Below are 23021 nucleotides of genomic sequence, written 5' to 3' on the forward strand. Positions count from 1 at the left end.
AATTGGAATACTTTGATATTTTTGATGCATCTACACATTGATTAATATATTGGCTTGCTGAAACAGCTTATAAAATATGTAAGCTATAACTGCTAAGCATGTTCCTAGGAATGCAAAAAATCTGTCTCTGGATATCTCAGGTTATTAATTAAGGGCAAAAATAACTCGTTTACCCCATCGTTAAGTACAGACCAGGTGGGTGGTTGCAGAAGAGCCTTTGCAGGCACCATGTTGGTGCCCCAGGCTGTTCTGGGGAGGGGTCATCATCCAGTGCACGCTCTCATGGCTAAACAGCCAGTCTTTCTGTTGGGAGCGACACAGGGAGGCTGCACAGCATACGATCCACCCGATTTTGTTCCAAATTCAGCAGCATCTGTGCTTGTACAGGCTGAGGTGCTAAGGCTGAAATCTGGAGCTTGCATTGCTACTGTCTTACACTGCATCTGTCTCGTGGATAAACAAAGCAGCCTCTCTGAGGTCAAAACAGCACCTTTTACCTGTGATAATTTAATGGGAAGTATTTTCAGCGTAAACTGGACAAGGATTGGAAGCCTCCTGTGCTGTAGCTCATGAATGGAGATGTTCAAGGAGAAAAGGAGTACTGGGAGAAAAAGCAAATGTTAACTAAATGCATTACGCACACTATTTTGAAACGTGTACTTGTCAGAGGTAAGGGTGAGCACTACAAGCCAGATTCTGCTGTTGAACGCACCAATGTAAACCTAGAGTAACTCCGTTGGAGAGGAAATCAGGGGGGCTGCTCCAGACTGGTGAGCGTGTAGAATTTGCGGCAGAGACAGAGTGCATGCAATGGGGAAAATGAGCAAGCTGTGAAGTGGGTGTCATGGAGAACAACCTCCAACCACCATCACCGCTGTCGATGCTTTAATTTGGGTGTGTAATGGTTATGGTGATGCAGTGGGAAACATTTGTATAATGTGGGGTTGTTGATACTTTTTGGAGCATTTTCTGCATATACCTATCGTAATCCCTCTAGACTGTGAAATTAGGCCATGTACCGTTTTTACAGTGAGCCCTTTGTGTTTCTGGCAACAGACACTTCTGAACTCTGCTCTGCAGTCTTGTGGCCCTAAACTCCTTCACCCCCTCCCATACTGTCCCATCTTCAGCAATAATATCCCCTCCTCTGTTTATAAACAAACACGCTCAGAGGAAGTTCACAGGAAGAAAAGTTAGTTAATGAAAATCAACAGTGCACTCAGGTCCAGGCTGTGGGTCGGAGCCAGCAGGGTTGCTGGATGTTTCCTACTCTGCATCTGCTTGTTAGAGTTTCTTTGGTGAGGTGTCTGCCTGTCTGTCTAACTACATGTCTTTCTGCTGTTTTGCCTTTGTCATGGAAAATACAAAAAGAGGGAGAAAAATTATAGTCTCAATTTGCTTTACAATCAGTGTGGACAGTATTTGGGAACTCTGAGCAGGGAGGCTGGCTTCGGTGAACTTGCAGAATTTCTTCTTGATAAATCCACTGATTTTGTTTTTTGTTTTTTTTTAAACACTGTAATCTAGATTCTGGCTCCTGGCAAAACTATTGCTCTGGAGTTGTGCAAAGGCTGTAAAAGGACTAAAATAATCCAAAGGGTAATTGTCCTACCATTGTCTGAGCACGAGACTGATACGTCTTGTGTCACACATCCCTCTAACGGAGCTACCAGCGTATGGAGGTAGGAGTGAGCAGGACGCAAGGAAGTAGATAACACAGGGCTGTGTAGTCACCATGAGCTCTGGAGCAAGGGACAGATAGGCACGGTAATGGTGCTGTCAGCTGGAAAACACAAAATGCTTTGGCTTGCTCCAGAGGTCCCCCAAGCCCCTCACAGCACAGGGGGAAGCCGGGAGAAAATTGATTTTCTTGTGACTGCTCCTGGGGTGTGCCTTCAGTACTGCACCTTGGTGGTCTCAGATAGGAGGTGAGGGAATATGTGTTTGTTTCCTTCCGGGAGACACTGGGATCCGCTGAAGCCTTGCTGGCTATTCAAAATGCGTGGATGAAATCATCAAATAAAGAAAAGCTCTGCGAGCGAGGCAGCACTGATCAGGGCTGTGGTTCATCACTTGTGCCGAGGTGCTGTATCAACGCAGCGCTCATGTCACTGCCCCAGGCTCCCCCACTGCTGTAAGGAGCGCTTTGGAAATTGGGAATAATGGAGTTTTTACAGAGATAATAGATGTGAAAGATCATAGAATCACAGAATGGTTTGGATTGGAAGGGACCTTGCAGACCATCCCGTTCCACCTCCCTGCCGTGAGCAAGGACCCCTTCCACCAGCCCAGGGTGCTCAGAGCCCCATCCAGCCTGGTCTTGAGCCCTGCCAGGGAGGGGTCAGCCACAGCTTCTCTGGGCAGCCAGGGCTAGGGCCCCACCACCCTCGCAGTGAAGAACTGCTTCCTTATACCTAATCTAAATCTACCCTCTTTCAGTTTAAAGTCATTACACCTTGTCTTGTCACTACAGGCCCCTGTAAAAAGTCCCTTTCCAGCAGGCCCCTTCAGGCACTGGCAGGCTGCTGTAAGGTCTCCCTGCAGCCTTCTCTTCCCCAGGCTGAACGGCCCCAGCTCTCCCAGACTTTCCTCACAGCAGAGGGGTTCCAGCCCTCAGACCATTTTTGTGGCCCTCAAGTTATGGTCCCACTTTTAGTGCTAAGAGCCTTGAAGGTTTAGATGTATTACAGAAGGTTTCCGTGCTGGCAGAATCTCTGTACCTTAAAATGGGAAGGTTTAAAATAGTCTTATCTGTTGCTTTTTGTTGAAAGACCAGTTTCTCTTATTGTACAAATATTTTCTGGCATGTAATTAATAGCCTTATCTGTAAGGCTATTCCAGTGCGATCTCTCCACCTCCCACTCTGATGGGAGGGAAAGACAATCAGAAGTGAACATTTCATATTGCAGCATGGGTGAAGTTTATCAGTTGTTGCACAATCCCTTTGCCTATGAACGGATTAAATAAAGGGAGGGGGAAGGGGGCAGAAATGGACGTGATTTATACTGGTGAGCTTCCTCCAAGAATTCCAGGATAGCTATCAACCATTTCTCCTAGGAGGCACGTTGAGCGATTCATTCTTGCCCTTTGAAGAGCTCTGAATTAATGAAGAGCAGAGTATCTTCTGCTCTTCTTTGCGCGGGGTAAGACTGGAATTCCCCAAAGTCCTCTTGCTAGAGATGGTTTAATCAAACAGACTGTTTACATTCTATGTCTCACCAGAGGCAATGTTCAAACAGGGGTGGTCTTCAGCTATACGCTGTAATACTGGGGGTTTATTTTATTTTATTTTAAACATCAGCATACCAGCAGTTTTACTGGGAAATGGCCGTATCCAAACACCTGCAGACTCCATGGAACACGCCAGAGAGGGAAGCAGCTGCATCTCAGAGAGGCAAAATGACACTGCGAGGGTTCTGTGTTTCTTCTCTGAAGGTTTCTGCAGTGTTAGATTTGGCAGCAAAGGTGGGCCAAGAGCACTTACACTCATGGAGGAAGACACCTTGCAGTGGTAGGAGCTGAGCACTGGACTGAACTCTTCCCCCTGCCTCAAGCGCTGGTGGCAGAGGCAGAGAAGCAAGGGCCTTTCTGCCCCAGCCATGTCTTTTGTCTCAAACTGTGATGGCCAAACTCTGCTGGTGAACAGTTTCTGCACTCTGATACTTAAGAAGGCACTGAATGAAATGGGAGCTATGGATTTCATGAGAGAGAGGGAAGAAGGAAATGAGATTAGGATAGCCCTTCCTACTGTTGCCCATCTCTCCCCTCCCCTGCCTCAGGATGAGCATCTCTTGCACCTGTATGAAGAAAGCAAGACTTTACTGCACATCTGTACGTCTGAAATGGGCCATAAACCTTGAGTAAGGATCGAAACTTGTGTTCAGATACATTTTTTTTTAAAAATACTTCGATATCTTCTGGAAGCAATGTATTTCCGCTCCCCATGCACAGGATCTTCTGTGCATCATTGAGGAGGATGCACGTAAGTAGGCAATGTGGCCAGCATTCTTCCAAACCCAAGCAATCCAACCAGCTGTTCAGCAGGGATGTTATTTATTGAGAACTGTCAATGTGTTCAACACATGGTGTCCTTTGCACTGACGAACTCGCAGCCTGGCTTTTATGGGATTTCTCTGACACTTGTCAAGCTCTGGTGACAGGGCAAGCTTGACAAGGCACACGTTTTTGTGTGAAAATTATTATAGAAGGACATTGCAACAAGATGTTCTGTAAGGAAAGGAGAGACAGAGACTAGCTGGCAGAGAAGAAAACAGAGGCAGTTGCAAAGGGTAGAGGTTTCTTTTTGGCTGGTGGTTTCGGGAAGAGAACAGAGATTTCCTTCAGCGATAAATTAGATGCTTTGGGAGAAAGAAAGGGTGTTTGTTTCAGCAGTGATGAAACTGCCATGTGAGAGAGAAGCAGGCTGCCTCTTCTGCTAATTCAAGCTGCCTTTTTTTGTGGCAGAGTGGTTGGAGGTGCACAGGTTGCTCTAGGATTTTAGTTCCTACTTTGCAATTGCTCTGAGGTGCCTTCAGCTCTGTCTTTTCCATCTGTGAAGGTGGTATAATGGTTCGCAGCAGCCCTCAGAGAGATGCTGTTTGTAAGGATGAGGTAGTCACATCAGTGCAGCGCTTTGATCACGTGTGATGCTGTAAACAGCAAATGCCAGTCCGTTGGACCAAAAGGAGGAAATGCTCAGCCAAGAAGTCCCATTGGCCAGGGTCGTGCTAGGCCCCAGCAGTGCTCTGCTGCCCTGAAGAGAAGACTGTGGTTGTGGAATGCCAATGAGACAAAAGACAGAGGTGTATCTTGCCAATCTCATACTTATCTATTTGTCCCATCTTTTTTCTCTTGACTTGTGTAAGCTCGTATTCATGAGTATCACAGGTATTTATTTTCCCCTGCTGAAAAACAGAGCTGTTGCCTGAACAGTGCAACTCTGGCCACGTTCCCTCCTATTCAGCACAATGCGGTCTTGGCTCTTTACTAGTTAATATTTTCTGTCAACAACCTGCGAGAAAACATAAAATCAGTGCTGATAAAATTTGCAGATGTTGCAGTGTTCAGGGAGTGGTAAACAGTGACCAAAACAGGACTCTCATTTGGGTGTTTTCAAAAATTGAGAACATGCAAACAGTATGCATAGCATAAAGCCAAATGTGAAGTCATACATATAGAAAGATGGGCGGCAGGTCATACATGAAGGACGGATGGTGGGGGAAGGGGCTTTCACCTGGAGGCTAAATGAGTAGGAGGAACTGCGTGTTGGAATAGATAAAGCATGTAAATGCGAGCTGCCAATGTGATGCTGTGGCCAAAGGTTTCGAGTCATCGTTGGCTATGTAAACAAGGAAGCATTGAGCAGGACTGTGGAGGCTGTGTTGTCCTTGTGTTGCTGCTGGAGTAGCTGATGCTGGAGTACTTTGTCCAGTTCTGGTGTCCACAGTTGAAGAAGGATGTTGTATGAAAGAGGATTCAGCGAAAAAAAAAATAAAATTAACCATGACAATAATTGCAGGATTTGTAACAACTCTTAAAGTATTTGACTCAAGAAGATTAAGAAGTGCCTTGATCATCATGATCTTTAAGTATATGTTTGGGGAATATTAATCTGATAATTGGAGGTTGGAAATCTAATAATAAGGGATACAAGTAAATCCAATGGATGCACAAGGAGACTAAGCGACTTCAGAACAGAGAGAAGGTACAGTATTTTAGCCTTGAGAGTAGTCAGTCATTGAAAAACCTGAGTAGGATGGTGGAATATAACTTTCAAATTAAAATGCAGTGGTTTTTTCAAATTACAAGTTCTGTACAGAGGAGTCAGTTCAGTCCTCACCTGTATTGTGCCTGAGTGCTTCTAACGTCAGATCATTCTGGGATTTTCAGCTATTACTTCAAAAATAATTGAAGCCAATAGTAAAGCACAGGTTGCACTAGGATGCTAATTTCAGATCTTTTAATTTTCCAGTATTTCTGCGGATCCTCCTTGACACTGGTAGGATATTTCTAATCACTGTAATATTCCCAGTTCTTTGTAGGCTCTCCTGGGCACTGCTACAGGTGAATTGTCAGGCTCAGTTTCATATGATATTGTTAATCTTGTTTAGATTTTGTCACTTTTAACCAGAATGTTGTGCTTAGCAATGACTTGACTGTTCCCCTTCGAAACAGCCCAGTGTGCTAGGCTGAAGACAAGCTGAAAAAGAAGATTGAAATCTTTTCTTGCTGAAGGTAGCAAGAGTTTTACTGTTGACTTCAGTGAAGCCAAGAATTTACCTCCAGAATACAACTCTAGGGGAGCAAAGTCAGGGTTTCCCCCTGGAAACTGCAGCATTGACGATGTCAGGACTGTGCAGCTAACACAGCAGACATCAATTAAAAACAGAGAAGTGAATGAGACAGCGGAGAATAAGCTCGGGGTGACTTCTGCTTGTCATCTCCTTGCTGGGTGGTCTGTCTCACGGTCTCCGGGCAGAACAGCAGTCCAGAAGGGTATGTAGGCTGCATGCTGAAATGACCTATTCCTGTGACTTTGGCTGAGTTGCAAATGAAAAGTATAGACTAAAGACCTGTCGAAGGTAATTAGTGTTCTGAGACAGGATTTCCTTTCATTTGAGCCATCCCCAGCTGGAGACTGTTCCTCAAAATTCAAATTCAAGGCAACTGCTCAAAATGCCCCGGTCTGCTCCCTCAAAGCCATGTGCATGTGTGTATATATAGGCCTGTGCACAGAGAAAGTAGTACACGTACATGCTATTTTGTTAGTCTTCATTTCTTTGGTTCCAAATTTAACCAGAAGTGGAAGGGCTGAAATAACACAAGAAAGGTTGGACATACGATATTTCCTGCTGCTCAGCTAAACACGAGAATTGCCAAAAATCTTCCAAGGTAGCTTGTTTCTTTTACATTTTTCTCCCAGTTCTTGCAGACTTGAGAAGGTCAATTACTTTCGAGAAGCATTTGACTTTGGCAACGCTTATGGAAACCGAAGTAGAATTATGACCTTCTGGAGTGCTGCCCATCGCTGTCCCATCTTGTCCTTTAGGAACTAACAGCTGAATTTTCAGCTACAGCCTTCGGTTTAATAGGTGTGAATATGTTTCCGTACACTTCTAAGACATTGTGAGTATCTGTGTGAGAATCTTCTTTTAGATGTCTCTTTATTTGTGCTCACAGATCGAGTGATCACTGATACATGTAGAGCAGAAGTACAGGCTCAGGTGTTTCCAGAAGGAAAATCATACCAAAACAAATGAGATTGGATTCAAACTGAGCGGAAAAACAGAGCTCTAAAATTATGCACTTAGGCTAATATGTGGTGACTACAGCCTATCTGGAGTGCATACTATAATAGTTATATCATGCTAGAGAGGCAGGTTTTTTCAGCGGGATGTTTCCTAGAAAGCAGAAATATCTCTGTGGTTTGTGTATGGGTTTGGAACTCGTACGCAAGTATGGAGCGGGGAATTTGAGGCATGAAATAGTCATGATTAGAGAAGGCCTGGATCCCTCTCGAAAGCGACGGCAGAAAGCAGGCAGAGTCAGCGCCGTTCTGCCTGCTGTTACTGCGTGCTGTCCCGTGTGCTGCGTCGGACATGTTTCTTGTAAGGTTGGTAAATTCCTCAGTTGTTTCTATTAGTACAGGAAAGATGCAGTCATATGGGAAAGCCAGATGCAGAAAGATATTTGAGCCTGGATAAGATCTAAGATGTTTTTACAATAAGATATTTAATTCTCATAGAGGCAAAGACCTTGCATGGTATAAATCAGTGTAAATGCACTGGAACCGCTCAGTTTTGCACTCACAGAGTAACTGCCCAAGAATGTTCTTAAAATCCAATTAAATAACAAGAACTGTTTCATGTGGAAATGCCCCTCAATTACAAAGACAAGTCTAAGCTATCATGATGTGATTTTTACAGTCTCCTTGCAGGGTGCCCTAGTTTGCATTCATGGAATTTTTTGTTTTTGTTTTGGTTTTGTAAGAATGTGGATGTTGGCCATCTGTCTGATCCTGGAAAGGTTGTAAGGTTGTCCCCGCGCCCCAGGTCCTCTTCCCACTCCCTCATTGATCATAATGCTTGATTTAGGTGCCACTAGATTTCCTTCTTTGTTCTCTAGCCCTAACCTCCCCCCCTCCAACACACATGCATTGTGCAATGGTGTAAAAGCTCGTCTCTCTGCAGCTGGGAGTAGTAACTGCTCAGCTGGTTCCAGTGCTGCCCTAAAGCTGCTGTAAAGGTCAGAGACAAGGGAATTCTAAAAAGCAAAACAAGCTGTGTTGTTGTCCCCCCTTTTAATCCTCGCCATGTATTTTGATCAGCACCACAAGCAATCTCATGCGCTAGACCTCCACTTCTCCCTGCTCCGCGTTTCTGGCCATCGAGGGGGTTCCGCAGGGCAGTGTGTCGGGCGCTTTTCCAGCACGACTACAGACTTGGCCGCTGCTGCAGCTGATTGACTTGCAGTGCTTGTCAGGCACAAAGCACATTTTGAAAGGAAATGCCATATTGAACTCCCAGTGAGCTGATGGGTATTGTGCACGGTCATCTGATGGCACAGATGTGCCCCTAATAATCCTTCCAGGAGAACGTTTCCTCCTGGGATGCTCTAGCCATCTGATCTGCTCTGAGGTATGCTGACCTATCTTGACCCAGTTTATGATCAATTCTCTCTGCTGTTTTCTAAAAGGAGCCCAGAAATACCACTTTATCGTTTAGATTACCCGGAAGTTATGGTACTTGCGTGTCTGTTCCTTCTGTAGAAGATACTCTCTGTGTTTGCTCTCAAGCATTAACTCTTACAAAAGAGAGGAAAGCCAATCTGTGTTGGGATGCACAAGAGCAAATTTCTTCGCAGAGCTTTTATAGCTAATCAGTATTTGGCTAATAGTGCAGGGAGGAGAAGGAGGCGTGGAAGCAGAGGTAATGTGTGTTCCACCAAGCATGTTGCTGGCTATAATCATCTGTGTCTGTAGAGCAATCCTTCTGCTGGTGTGCCATTGTATTTCTGTCTTTTATGCAGGTTTATGGGTGCTGACGGCTTTGTGTGTGTTGTGCATGGGTCTGTGAAAGATGGATGGTTTTCATGCATGCCTCTTGATGTATATCTGTGTGTTTTGCAACGTCTGCTCTTAAAGTGAGAATGATGTTAAAGCTGGGTTTCTCGAAAGGTGAATACGCTGCCTCAGCTACAATAGCATGGTTAATCCATAACCTGGTTCTGCTGATCAATGAACATAGATAAGCTTAGAAATAGAGAGCTTGAAGTCCCTTCGAGCCAAACGAACAAATTTATTGAGGGCTTTCCATTCCCTGTATTTGAAAGATATCTGGGTTTTCATAAACTCTAAAATCTGCTTCATTATCAGTGGGCCACACTAGAGTGTCCAGAACTGGCAACCGCCAACCTGAATTCATGTCTGAATCAAGGCTGATGCAAAGCCACCCATCCTTATGACATACACCAGGGATTCTCTGAAGCAGCATGCTGATGGCTGCAGAGTGTATGACCTAAAGTTCAGTAGTATCCAAACGAAGCCTGCCTGTGCTATCTGAATACTGTCACTATGTCTGCATATGTTATGATCATCTCTAATAACATGGGCACATACTGGTTTTCCAAGCTTCCACCAAAAATACTCAGTTATTTCTGGGAACCACACAGGACAAATTGGTTTGTAGATACTAGAAGAACCTTTCCCTTGTTCTCTGGAATGTTCCTGTGGTCCCAGACTTTACTGCAGGGACTGAAGTTTGACCCTTGAGAAGGATGTGCGTTTTGCTATCCATCTAAAAGCCCACCCAAAACTAGTTAACAAGATTATAAACAGCCACAGTTTGTTAGCTAAGTACCAGTCTCCACTGGTTCTGCAGCTTTATTGTGAAATGCTTAGGGACATCTAGATAAGAAGCCAACATTCGCACTAATGCTTGTTTACGCTGATACTGTATACAAAGGAGCCCTTGCAAAAGCAACACCCAGTCCAAGGATGACCCTGGTATAATACTGCAAGGACTGAAGCTCACTCCTCTGTGCCATCTGGTTATGCAGTGTTGTGTATTCACTTGCACCTCAAAATCCTCACAATCTAATAATTTCTCACTAACCCCAGCCTACCAGATCTATTTGCAGCAAGCTCTTATATACTGTTAGCGGGTATATTCTCACAATAGGCTCAGTGAAGTGTCACTAATATGATTGTCCATGCCAGTGGCTGCTCTCTTGCAGCCTACATGATTTTGTTATAAGAAGGGAAGGATTTGTGTAATGTTCGTAACTAACCAGCCACTATTAAATTCATGTTTTGCTGGTTTAGCCGTTCTCACCTCCCTGTTTTCAGGCTTCAAGGTATCTCATCGAGCATAGGAGTGACTGGGAATTTGAGAAACAGTAAGAATATATGCTTAATTTAATGCTAAATGGCAACGATATAAAGATTTCGATGTTGCAGAGAGCCTTGGGCCAATTTCTCAACGTTAAATAGGCATAGCTGTATTAGACTCTGTATTTCTACATGATGAAGATCTTGTCTTTTATGTCAAAACAAAAAGAACTCTGTCCTTCTGTCTCAGCTCTGAATCCTGCTGAATAGCTTGTAAATGATAATATCTGGTGCGAATTCAGCTAGATTGATAGCGGCAGCAAACATCCCCTTTTTACTCGCTTAAGGAGTACGTTGCCACCTGAGCGAGTCTCGGGAGCTTTCCTTGAGCCGCTCCTCATCTCAAGGGGCGACCTCAGGAGGCCTCTTAGCTGTGTTGGAAATGGTATAGACAGAGATGTTGCCGTAAGTACTCTGGACTTTGAATTATTTAACCATTGTGGAAGGAAGTGGGGGCTGGGGTAAGCATAGCAAAGGAAAGGAGAGATTATTTCTCCACTTTGTAAAACTGTATTGGGTTCAGTGTCATACCATGAAATATCCAGTGCAGAACTCAAGAACTGCTCCAGTGGATCTTCGCTGACTTATCCAATTGCATGGAACATGGGGATACTTAACCCAAATCTGTCGGGTTTGATTATTTTCCTCTGGACAGATAAAAGCTTTCTATAGGTTCCTGTAGAATATTTGCTCTTTCAAGCGTTCCTCTGTGCTTTGATACTAAACGATTAAAGCATGCTAAAGAAAAAAACAGCCCCAACCTTTAGCTCCCTGTTCTTGGGCCCCCTGACTGTGGCTTTGATTGTTGACCTAAATTCCCCTTTCATAACTGAGTCCTGTCACCTCTGGTTGGAGTCTCCCAGCAAAACAGGCACGGCCAACTTTCAGAGGTGCAGGGCACTGTTTGCCGTTCTGCCTTGCATGGCTGTGACGGGCTCCACAGCACACCTGATGGGTTCAAAGTCAAACTGACCTTCTTCCTCCCTGCCCCCAGCCTCTCGGCTCCTGGGAAGGAAAGCAGAACAGGTCATCTCTTTTATTTTTTCCTCAGCAAAAGGGGGAAGCTTTTTCTGCGCAAAGAATTAAATTCTTAGGTAATTCTATGGCTGGGCTGATTACCAGGAAGATTACTGTTAGCAAGATGCAAGAAACTGCACTGAAGTGAGGGAGGGAGGCCTGGGGTCTGTTATTGATGATATTAAAGTGGAGTACAGCAGCTTGCATGGGCCACTTTGGCCTCTCTTCTTTCAAACTCTGCCCACAGGGAGAGCTTCTTGTGATTCCGGCAGGGACAGCTTCTAGCTGTGAGTTCCCGTTTCTCTGTGGCTGCTGCTGATAAACATCTGCTCCGATCTCGGCATCGCGAGCTTGGTTACAGCAGTGCCTCGTGTCCTCACCCAGGACTTTCTTCCAGAAGTTCAGCAGCTGATGCTACATGCTGTGCTCGGCTGCCAAATCCTGTCCAGTGCACAGGGCCCACACAAGGATGTAGCTCTATTTAAGTCCCCAGCGAAGTCCTGAAAGCAAATTGGGATAGAAATCGTACACTGGCCTCCTGGAAGAGGTCAGATGGACAGTTGTGTACTGGAGGAGTTGTGGGTCAGTAGACAGAGAAATGAGATTTCACTTGTGAAAAAAGGGAGAGACTGTATTTCTGGTTTTCCATGTTTGGCTTTTGGCTTTCAGCCATTGGAGTTTAATTTTCCAGCTTTCTTCACTCTTTTGCTGCCTAGGAATTTACTTTTCCTATAAGAGACAAAAAGCATGGGACTGGAAGGAGCCTCTTGGGCCATCAAACCCAAGCCTGTCTCTGGCCGAGCAGACAGGAACGTGGCGTCTTACTGTGTGCATGCTCTTCTCTGGAGCTGTCTGAAGAGTGACTCACTCCTTTGTGGGGAAGGAAGGTTACCAATGCTGCTTACTGGAAAGCTGAACTAGCACCTCTGCTTTTTTTTTTTAATAAAAGATAAAATTCCATTTTAATCCCTTGGGTTTCAGGAACAGAAGCTTTACAGGGAAAAATCAGACTAAGGAGTTAGCAGGGCTGTCAGTGTTCTTCTCAACCGTAGCGCCATCCCTTTCTAGCAATTCGGGGCAAGCAGAAGTGAGGAAAACTGTTCGCTGCTGTATGAAACTTGTACATATTTTTTTGATCTAATTGCTGTGGGGAAAACAAACATCAGTTTTATTTCGCACCATTTCTTGGCTCAGAAACTTCACGCATATTCGCCAAATTGTGGTTTTGCAGTCATTGGCTTGAGTCTCATTTACCATGAGGCCTCTTTACACCACTCTTGGTTTGTAAAGGGATATTAAGTGGCTAAAAATGTCCTTCAGCACATTATTGTAAAGAGTTCTCAGTGTAAATGAGTATCTAAACTCTGTGTGTTTTTCATGTAAATGTTGGTTGTGGTCACAGCTGAATCTTGAAGTTTGGAGTGTCAACCATTGCAAGGGGTGCCTTTGCTCAAAAACAGCCTTGTTTGGGGTAAGAGAGGCCTCTTCTTGTTTAAAATGTTCTTAATTATGTCTGAGAAATAACTCATGGCTATGGAACCTTTTACTGAATTGAAATAAATTGTGAAAACATCAAATTATTCAGTTTTCAGAAGTTCTGGCAATTATTTCACATGTCCCTCTTCCAATGACTTTGCCCTTATTAGCTGTCATAGAAGAAGTAATAAATTCTTTTATTATGACATCCAAAGTCCCAGCTGAAATTAGTTTCATTGTGCTGGGGACAAAACGGAAAAGTGACACTCCCTTAGCCGGAGGATTCTTAGTGTAAAGCCAAAAGTGAAGGACTGGGAAAGTAGGTACAGCATAGAAGCAAAAGAAGGTCACAAAGAACTGGTACAACTTGCAAATTATAGGGAGTGTGGGTTTCTTATCCCTTTTCTTACTCTTTTTCCTGTCTCTTAAGAATAAAACAAGTCTTGCTGCTGAAGGGATTGTGTTCAATCCATCTTTTCATCAAGAGTTGGATGTCTGTAATAGTGAAAGTTTGGGAAAAGAATACTCTACGTGGTATATGGATTCAGTAATGACCTTTGCCCTAAACTAGAAAATGTAAGGAACTGGAATAGTAGACTGTTTCAGTTCAGCAGCTTTCATACTGGCATGTTCAGTGGTGTCCCTATTGTCACTGTTTTCTTCTTTTTCTGCCCTCCTTTGGCTCCCTGTAAATCTTGAATTGATGGCAGCTGTTTGAGCCAAACTCAAGACACGTTGCATCACATCGGGGTTTAAATGCTCAAAGGCAAGGGGAGGATTGCTACTATTCTGTAGTATTCCTCCAGCAGCTCCATCTGTTCAACTGAGGTCAATCACTAGCATCATGCAGCACTTCAGAGAGAGAGGAAGATGTTCTTTAATGCTGGCTAAGAAACTGAATTTCCATTCCACAATGATTTATTAGTTCTTTGGGGGAATATTTGCAGCCCCAGTCAGTACAAAAAGCCAGAAAACTTGACCCTTAAAGACTGTATGGTGGACTTCCCCAGAGCTGGAGACCCCAGAAGCCTGTTCCGGGACTTCCAGCTGTCCATCCAACAGTGGGGATGTTGGATACCTTGAAAAACAGATGGAGCAGCTGCCCTGTGGTCCACAGGCACGGAGAATTTGGTCGCAGGGCGGCAAAGGTGGCAGGAGATGGTGGGGCACATGGCTGCGATGGGTTGACCTTCTGTGCTTGCAGTCTAAACAGTCAAGGGAGTCCCGGGGATTCCCCTGGCCATGGTGAAGACCTGCAGCTTCTCAGAGATGTGTTGGGACTAGCCCGTTTCTGCATCCTTTCTTCTGCTCTCACCGTGTTGGCATTTGTTGGCAGGCAAAAACTCTCTTACAAAATGTCTGACCAGCTCTGATGGTCTTATTACAATAAGTTGGGATTTTTTTAACTTACTTTTTATGACTTATTTGGAAGAGGGACTTGTCTTGTCAGCTGTCTTCTTATTCATTGCAGTATTATCCACCCACTATCGTTGGACAATACCTTCATTTGAGATTCATAAAAATGCAGACGTTTATGGGCTCTCATACATCTGAAAATGAATGCTTTGTAGAAGTATTTATTCCATAAAGAAAAATTTAAAAAAGCTTAAAAAACAGACTCCAGGAGGTCATTGACAGCTTTGGCTTTCATATCACAAATTTCTCAGGTAAATATCCATTCCAGCAAATGTCATTTTTTTTTTTAGCGTATTTGTATTTTCCCTCCCTGGTTCTCCTCCTCTCCTTTCTCGGGATCAGAAGTAGCAGTACAAACTAGAAGCTGGTCTTGAAAAGGTTTTGAACTGAGTGCGCCCTACAGATGAATAAACACATCACCTTCCGAACCCTGGGATCTCCCTTCCAAAGGAAACAGGAAAAGGGGGAGCTCAGAGTCCCTAGCAAAATACCAGCGTGCAGAAAAAAGGCCTGTTTAAATTTTTTTAACTTTCCCATTAGAAGACTTTTTTTTACAGGGGAAGGAGGAGGAGGAGAGGGGAAGGGTGTGAGGAGCTGGGGGGAAGGTGGGTGCTGGGAGAGGGGAGGAAAAATACGGTGAATGCTCCTGTAACCTTTGCTCTGTTGATACTAGACAAGACTGCGCTGTTAATGAGTGATTGTTAACAGATGGCTGTTGAGCAACTTAGAAGCAGAAGATGTTACTTGGTTGTAGTGCTGGGAGGGTTAGGGTGCAGGGGTGAGGTAAGGGGATATTTAGTCTTTTCATGAGGACTGAACCGTCAGAGATTTATGATTTTCGTTCAGGCTTTTGAAATGGAGGCCTGGGGGAATGATTGTTTTCTGTGTGCTGATAGTAGAAAGGCCACTTGGTGCTGAAGGCTCTAACGATTATTTTTTCAGTTGAGGGGTGTCCCTGCAGCCCTAGGCCTTTGAGAACTGAAAGATGGAAATGTGTGTCTTTAACTTGCCAAACCTCGTGTCGCAGGCTGAGGAGGAGCGGGCTCTTCCCACCACTTGGAGCTGCCTGAAGACTGGTGGAGAGCGCTTTAGGTGTGGATTCAGACTTTGTCTACGAGAGAACTTGTTAGTGTGTATTGCCTGCGGTGCACCAAATTGTTAGTGTGTGTGTGAGGGGGCAGGAATCTTTCTGAATGTTTGTGTCCGTCTGTGCGCATTTCTTGCCCTTTCCTGGTGTGGTATATACTTCGTTCTGCACATCCAGCATACCAGTGTATGCCATTTCCATACTGGTGTTTATTGGTTATGAATTTGAAGGTAGCCTGAACATATCCCATCCTCTCTCTCTGGGGTTCGGGTGCTTGAACCTATTGAGATTATTGCAACTGCTCAGTGTTTCTCAAACTGTGCAGTACTTGGATTTCGCACTTATTTCTCCTCTGGACCTTCTTAAATGCAGGGTTCAGGGGTGTGAGATATGAGTGAGATCAACAAGGATGGCTTCTCAGGCCTGTTCTTATTTTCAACCAATGATGTATGGCTTGAGTGAAGGTAAGAACCAAATGTACCATGCAACATTTTGCTGATTGATAGGAATTTGCAAAAGAATTTTGGTCTTTGGTCGAGAAAGGGGAATCCCATTTGTACACCCCACTGGCAAATCTTGACCTTTCATAGAAAGTCTTAACATGCCTCCTACAATCGTGCACTAGACGATTTAAAGTCTTTCTTGTACAGTAACTTTCTAACATATATAGGTGAGTGTGTGTATATACAGAGATACACAATTTAAAGACTAATTTCTTTATTCTGTCATTCTTATTTATTCATATTTCTTTTTTGGGGGCACATAGGACTATATGACAAATGTTCTTACACCTCCCGTGACCGAGGATGGGTCCTGGGGATTAACACCGTCAGTGACCAGGGGAATAGAGACCCCCGCTATTTCTTCTCTCTGAAGACGGACCGTGCTCGCAAAATAACCACCATTGCAGCACATCGCAGCTACCTCCCCAACCAGTGGGTGCATCTGGCTGCCACATATGATGGGCACTTGATGAAACTTTATGTGAATGGTGCCCAGGTGGCCACAAGTGGAGAGCAGGTGGGCAGCATCTTCAGTCTTCTGACCTTGAAGTGCAAGGTGCTCATGGTTGGAGGAAATGCCCTGAACCAGAACTATCGGGGTTATGTAGAGCACTTCAGCCTCTGGAGGACAGCCCGGTCTCAGAGGGAGATCTTGCTGGACATGGGCCAGGCAATTCACAGACAAGACACGCCTCTACCTCAGCTAGTTCTTCAAGACAGTTTACTGAATGTGAAAAACACCTGGTCTCCCATGAAGGATGGCAGCAGTCCTCAGAGCAAGTTCAGCTATCATCATGGCTATTTGCTGGACACCAGCCTAGAACCTCCTCTCTGCGGACAGACAGTCTGTGACAACACGGACGTAATTGCCAGCTACAACAAACTCCCCAGCTTCCGCCGCAACAAAATCGTTCGCTATCGTGTGGTAAATCTCTATGATGACAAGCACCAGAACCCCACCGTCAGCCGGCAGCAGATTGAGTTTCAGCACCAACATTTAAATGAGGCTTTCAGCCGCTACAATATCACCTGGGAGCTGGAGGTGCTGGAGGTGAAGAACTCTTCCCTTCGCAACCGTCTCATCCTAGCCAACTGTGATATCAGCAAGATCGGGGACGAGAACTGTGATCCGGAGTGCAACCACACCTTGACTGGGTACGACGGTGGAGACTGCCGACATGTACGCCACACGCTCTTCAACAAGAAGAAGCAGAATGGTGTTTGTGACATGGATTGTAATTACGAGAGATACAACTTCGATGGTGGGGAATGCTGTAACCCAGAGATAACGGAAGTCACCAAGACGTGCTTTGACCCATATTCTCCTTACAGGTAGGCAATTTCTTAAGCAGGCTTTTTATGAGCATATTCATGAATATCTGTCTAGGTATTGATCAGTCTGCTGGCTGTTGAACCCTTGTGTTGTTGTCATTATGGGCTTTGGATTTTGTAATTAATTTATTTTTTTCTTAGTATTTGGCTCACATTACAGATATCCAAATGTAATCTCAGTAATGGTCTCAGCAGCGTCTTGACTTTGAATTAGTTTTCTTCATCTAAGCTAAAGAAAGTCGGTGCTAAAGACCAAAGCAGCCAGCTTTGGGAGACCTGTTAGTTGCTGGTCATGAGCAGTATACTGTAGCATTGCAGAATTTATTTTAACCACAGACTCTTAGGAGTGGAGATTGGATGTCATGGAAAGCTCGGGTGCATTTGGAGAGGGAAGAGCCCCTCAGGCATGGAACAGAACATAAATACTCTTAGGTAGACTTTAATTCTGCAGGACTTTTTTAAAGGTGGTAGGTTATTTTATATTCTTAGTGCTATGAGTACAGCTTTGTGTAAGCGCTGCTGTAGAGGGGCAGCTGAGTCTGTGGGTTATGAGGGAGGGAGGTGGGTACCAGGTTCCTGGCAGCACTGTTGCACAGGTTGGATGGGCAATTGAACTTTTATGTGCCCCTTTTTTATATGTATGAAAATGGGGTAATGCCACTTCATTCCAAATGGCAGGGCAACTTTCTGTCAGTGGATGTGAGTTTATAAAATCCTGAGATCCTTAGCTAAAGGCTTCCTTGTGTTGTAGTTTGAAGAGGGACATCCTTGAATAGCTTGCATCACTTGAGTATCACGTACCTACAATTACTCCAACTTGCTCTTGGTCATCTTCAGATAAGAGTTAGTATGTTCAAGCAGAGAAGTATTCCCTGTGAATGAGTTAGAAATATAAACACACAGAAGATGAAGGTTAAGCTGAAGTTGTGTTGTTTGTATCTCATGTTACAGTTTTTTTACGGCAATTCATGGAGTCATGGGGGAAACCCTCTAGATGGTCAGAACGGTGTTGTCAACACCAAAGTTCACGTTAAGAAGGAAAGTATGAGCTGTTCTGGAGTCCCTTCCATTATACCAATTCAGGCTATATTTGTAATTTCCTTAGTAGAGAGAAGTTCTTAAACAACATTATCAGCTCTACTGGAGCTTTAAATACACATAATTAAGCTGCAAAGAAATGCTTCCTTTCCATTTTTTTAAAAAACTCCGGTGAGGTTGTTTTTTAAAAAATCCTTACAGCTCAGCTTGACTTCAGTCAGTTGCCAGTGAACAAAGCTGAAATGAGGAAATACTTTAAATACTAATGATTGAAAATATCGAAAGGAAAAATACCAATCTCTTAATACTGTTCCACTGGAGAGGAACACAACTAAGCAAATATCATCAAAGGCATAATGCAAATTGGATTGTCTTAACACCGTGGTTCTGAGAACTCGAGGTGTTAGTTATAACAGCTATGACAATTTTTAGAAAAATACATTATTTTTAATCTGATAGTACCCTTTTATCACTTGTTCTGTGACCAGCATAATACCCATACAAAATAAAATAAGAAAAGCCTTGTAAATTTTAGTTGACAGATTTAAGACTGTGTCTTAATATTATTCTGACGTACAGAGATGTTTCTATTTCAAATGAAGACTTTTTGCTGCACAGATTGTACTTGCACAAGCTTGAGCAAGAAATTTGGTTCCAAAATCTGAAGTTACCTTAACACAGCATGGGTGCTTTTCATACGCAGTTGTACGTTCCGTTTGGAGACAGCTACCTTGCTGAACTTGTCTGGAGGATTTGCTTTTCATGGCACTGAGCTCACAGATCTTCTACGTGTTCATTTTGGCTTGAGAAGCACCTCGTCTTGACTGACACCCTGAAGTCAGCATGGGAGGCCTGAAGGTCCTCTTCCACAGTGAAGAGCCTGAGAAAATCCGTAGATCCTCCAGAGGTTGTTTAACAACAGTCAGATCTCCTTTATTTGTCTTTGCACAGACATCATCATGCAGGATTGATCATTGGTCACGAAACCAAGAAGGGCAGTAGAAGATATTCCATCTCTCTGGAGCCATTATTTGGTGGCTGGTGTGCTTAGGCTGAGCTCATACCTGCCACTGTGATGGGTGTTTGCACTCAGTATGGCAAAATAGAGCAGCTGGGTCTGTGGACTTACCCATGAGGTTTGTAAGGCTGAACGCTGCTTTGAGTATTTAGGCTGCCAAATACAGGTTTAGGGCAGTGGCTTTGGCAGCAAAGCCTTCATTGACTAAAAGGGTGAAGATTGAAACCCTGCGTCTGGCTTTGGTATTGCCCTCAGCATCATCCCCTGAGTGAGATTTCCGCACCAGTTAGTGACTCAGTTGAAATCTGAGACTCAGTTGGCACTGTCTGGGCCCATTTTGCATCACCAGCCCCTCTTTCATCACTTTTGTTGGCAAAGAGTCCTCAGTCCCCTCTAGTGCAAGCCTTGCACCACGTCAGTGAAGACATCTTCACAGCCACGAAGAGCTCACATCTAATTGCAGGTATTTCCTCTGACAAAGTTTAGTCTAACAATAACAGAAGAAAGGGAAAAGAGCCTTCAGTCTGGTGAGGAAAGGAGGGGGGGCGGGGGGAAGATGAAATGGTACCAATAAAAAGTTTCCTGAGCTTTGTGCTGTAAGGACTCTTCACAGTCTTCCTAGGTACCAGGGGGGCCTTCACATGCTACTGGGTTTTGTTCCTGCTACATCCTTAGTGTCGGCAGTTGTAGCCAGCTGTTCACCATGCAGAGTTTATTCCTGAAATATGTTTGCCCTTTAGAACCAACCAAAAAGTGCTAATGCTTGATTAATGCTGTTATAGACAGGAACCCTCTTCAGCGCCTCTTCATGCCCAAAAGAAGATGTATCCATTTCCAGTCATTTTCCTCCTGCTGACTCTCAGTCCTAGTCCATCAAGCCTCCATCCTGGGACAAAGTTGCTATGAGTCTTGTTACAAAAAAACTCTGTGGATGCTTCTTGACCGAGTGCAACCACAGAGGCGGTATCTCTGGAACGATTTCAAGACACCTCCAATCTATATTACAAGTTTCTTGTCATCCTGTGGGCACCTTGGATAAAATGCTCAGATACTTTGATGGTGTCCTTCAGTCATCGTTGTGGTGCAACTGTGGTGGCTTTAGAGCTGATCCCAGAAGCAGAGCTGGGTTAGGTTTTTTTTGTTTCCAACCTCTCTTTCCGTGACCTTTCCAGAAATGTTTTCCTCCAAAGAGCTGAGTTTCCTTGCCATAGTCGGGTAGCAGGGATGTTGGTGCATAGAGATTTAAGTACAGCGACAGATCTGTAAAGAAGTTTGCCAGAGGCCCAGTTGAGAGGGAGAGCACTGATGGATGGGGACTCTGTTCTCAGAGCTGCTCAGCAGAAAAGCTGTAAACATTGTGGTACCAACTAGATCGCCTCTCCTCTTTTTTAATAGCCTGTGGGGAAAAAACAAAGGACTGGTTATCATTAGCCACACAGCAGGCTTTATCCAAGAATATCTGCCTTGCTTCTTTTTATTCATTTCGTAAGAGTGAGGCAAAATGTATTTAGTCCCAGCACAAGATTTGCAGATATTGTTCAGCTTTTCTTTATTTCTTCAATTCTGGGAAACTGGAACATGCTAAGATCATACAGTCTGGCCCAATACAAGGGGAAGGAACAAGCATAAACACACTTGCCAGAAAGACACATTCCTTGTGTTATTTGGGATATTGCTGGTTACAAAATAGGGAAGATTTTGAGCTCATGACACCTACCATGGCTCCTTTTCAAAAAACTTGAAACAAAGAGCAAGGGATCACAGGAAATCATGCTCTGTAAGTGCCATTTGATGTGGCAAATTCTTGCACCATACTATGGTTGACTGAGCTGTTTCTTTTATGTAATATTGCGCTTGCACATCAGGCTTCACCACAGGATCGCAGGGACAGATAAGAAAGCATTCCCCGTGATGCCTTCTTGGGAAAACGCTGATGAAATTCCTGAAGCAGTAAAAGCTACTGGAGTCTCTTCAGCCTCCCTCGATTTATACAATCTACTGAATACTTGCTGGAAATCCCCACAAAATAGCTGACCCTGGGGACAGGCTTTCTCAGCATCCACATCTGTGCCCTGAAGGCTCCCGGAACCCTTCAGTTCTGCCTACACAAGGGGCCAAGATGAGCCGTAGGAGCTCCGGAGTCTCTTTGCAGCACCTGCCTGCAGACTCAGGGTGATGCCGAATGGGGGAGCTGGCGTCCAGTGCCCTGCTGATGCCACCCTTTTCCATGGCCTTTTCCAACACTTGTGTCATACAGTTCAGCAAAGCTTAGCGTTGCGTCACATCAGCTCGCTCAAGATTAAGGACATCGGCACATTCCAGGTGTATCTCAAACAGACTCTGAATACGTGTTTGAAACACTGGTAGAAATTTCCATAGTGGTTTTGAACAGCAAGGGGTATGGCAGAGCCTGGTATGAAGAGCACACCATGCTATGCTGTGTGGACCACAGCAGTAGTGTTAGAAGGAGGTGGTGGCTGGCTAATCCACAGCCTAGGTCAGCCTCGGACAGATAACTGAGTTATGGCTGCACATCATGGCTCCTCCATGAAGCTTCTGATCAGATCAGGCTTTTATTTATTTTTCCTTCTCTTCCACTGGAAGTCTTTTCATGAGGCTTCTTTGCAAAATGTGGTCAACTTACTCTGGAGCAGGGAGGCGTACTTAATGACCTTTTCTAGGAGCTAAGAGAGTTGTAAGAAATACTCCTTGATTCCCAACAAAGGACTAATTTCCACCTAATCCTAAACATTAAAAAGAACAGAAGAAATTCATCAAAGCGCTTCAATTCAGGAAGCTTGAGAACTTAATCCCCTGCCTCGAAGAGACCATTGTGCAGCTCTTGACATCAAGGGTTCCTGGATTCATGCAGGTATCAGACTGACGTATAGCAAATGCCTGAGTTTTTGTCTAGGAATTCAGCGTTAAATGTCCAGTTCTATTATTACCAGCCCCAAGGCTGTTTAGAAGGTGGAGAGGTAACGCTCTCAAGGACAGAGCTGCTGTATCTTCGTAGTTGTCACCCAAAAGCCCAGTCCCAACAGGAAATCCTCTGTTCTCTCTTGTTTATGCTGTCGTCTATTCCAGATGTCAGGGATGTTAATCAGCTGGGAGGAGTTACATCTGTTCCCATGCTAGCAACTGACATTTATAAGCCTAGTATTGAATTCTGATATAGACAGGACTTCAGTACTAAAGAAACTATTTCTACATATAGGGTTGCACACCCTAGAAACGGTAGGAGATTGCTTGGTTTAGCTTGACCCACAGTCATCTTTTCCAACAGTTTTTTTCAAGAAACATTTTTTCCCCAAGACTCACAGGACTCATGGTTTCTTTCATGGATGTTATCCGTTATGTGAAAAGATCACTGTCTGGTCAAGCTGCAGGATGCTTGGAATGAAGACAGCCCATAAAATCTATGGCGTAAACTATCAGAGATCATTAAGAATCCTTGTGGGAGACAATAGATTAAAGTATTATTATACTCTCCTGTGCTAATGCAGACCCATTTGGCTCTGGCTCTGGAACCCTACACAGAAGATTTGCAAGTGCAGAGTCACTGCAGAGTTGGCAAGGACGGGATTTGCCCATCCTCGTGCTCTGCAGCGCGGCATCCTCCAGGCCCAGCTGCCCCGCGGACATGCTCCAGCAGCCCCTGAGCAGCCTCTGGTGAAGCAAACGAGATGGAGTTCCTCCCCTTCCATCTTCTGAAAAGCAGCGGTGCCTATAGCTGGTTTACCCTCT

At 44.4% G+C, this 23021-nt stretch overlaps 1 protein-coding gene across 1 annotated transcript in view; it reads left to right on the top strand.

Annotated features, from left to right (window-relative positions):
- The window catches only part of PAPPA (pappalysin 1), a 183148-nt gene that overhangs the window by 9891 nt on the left and 150236 nt on the right, over positions 1 to 23021 (top strand). The window contains exon 2 of the mRNA XM_075439777.1: positions 16150 to 17218. Coding sequence (XP_075295892.1) covers positions 16150 to 17218 — 1069 coding nt within the window. The remainder of the gene's footprint in view (positions 1 to 16149; positions 17219 to 23021) is intronic.

The sequence above is a fragment of the Opisthocomus hoazin genome, chromosome 19, assembly GCF_030867145.1.
Source record: "Opisthocomus hoazin isolate bOpiHoa1 chromosome 19, bOpiHoa1.hap1, whole genome shotgun sequence".
NCBI lineage: Eukaryota > Metazoa > Chordata > Aves > Opisthocomiformes > Opisthocomidae > Opisthocomus > Opisthocomus hoazin.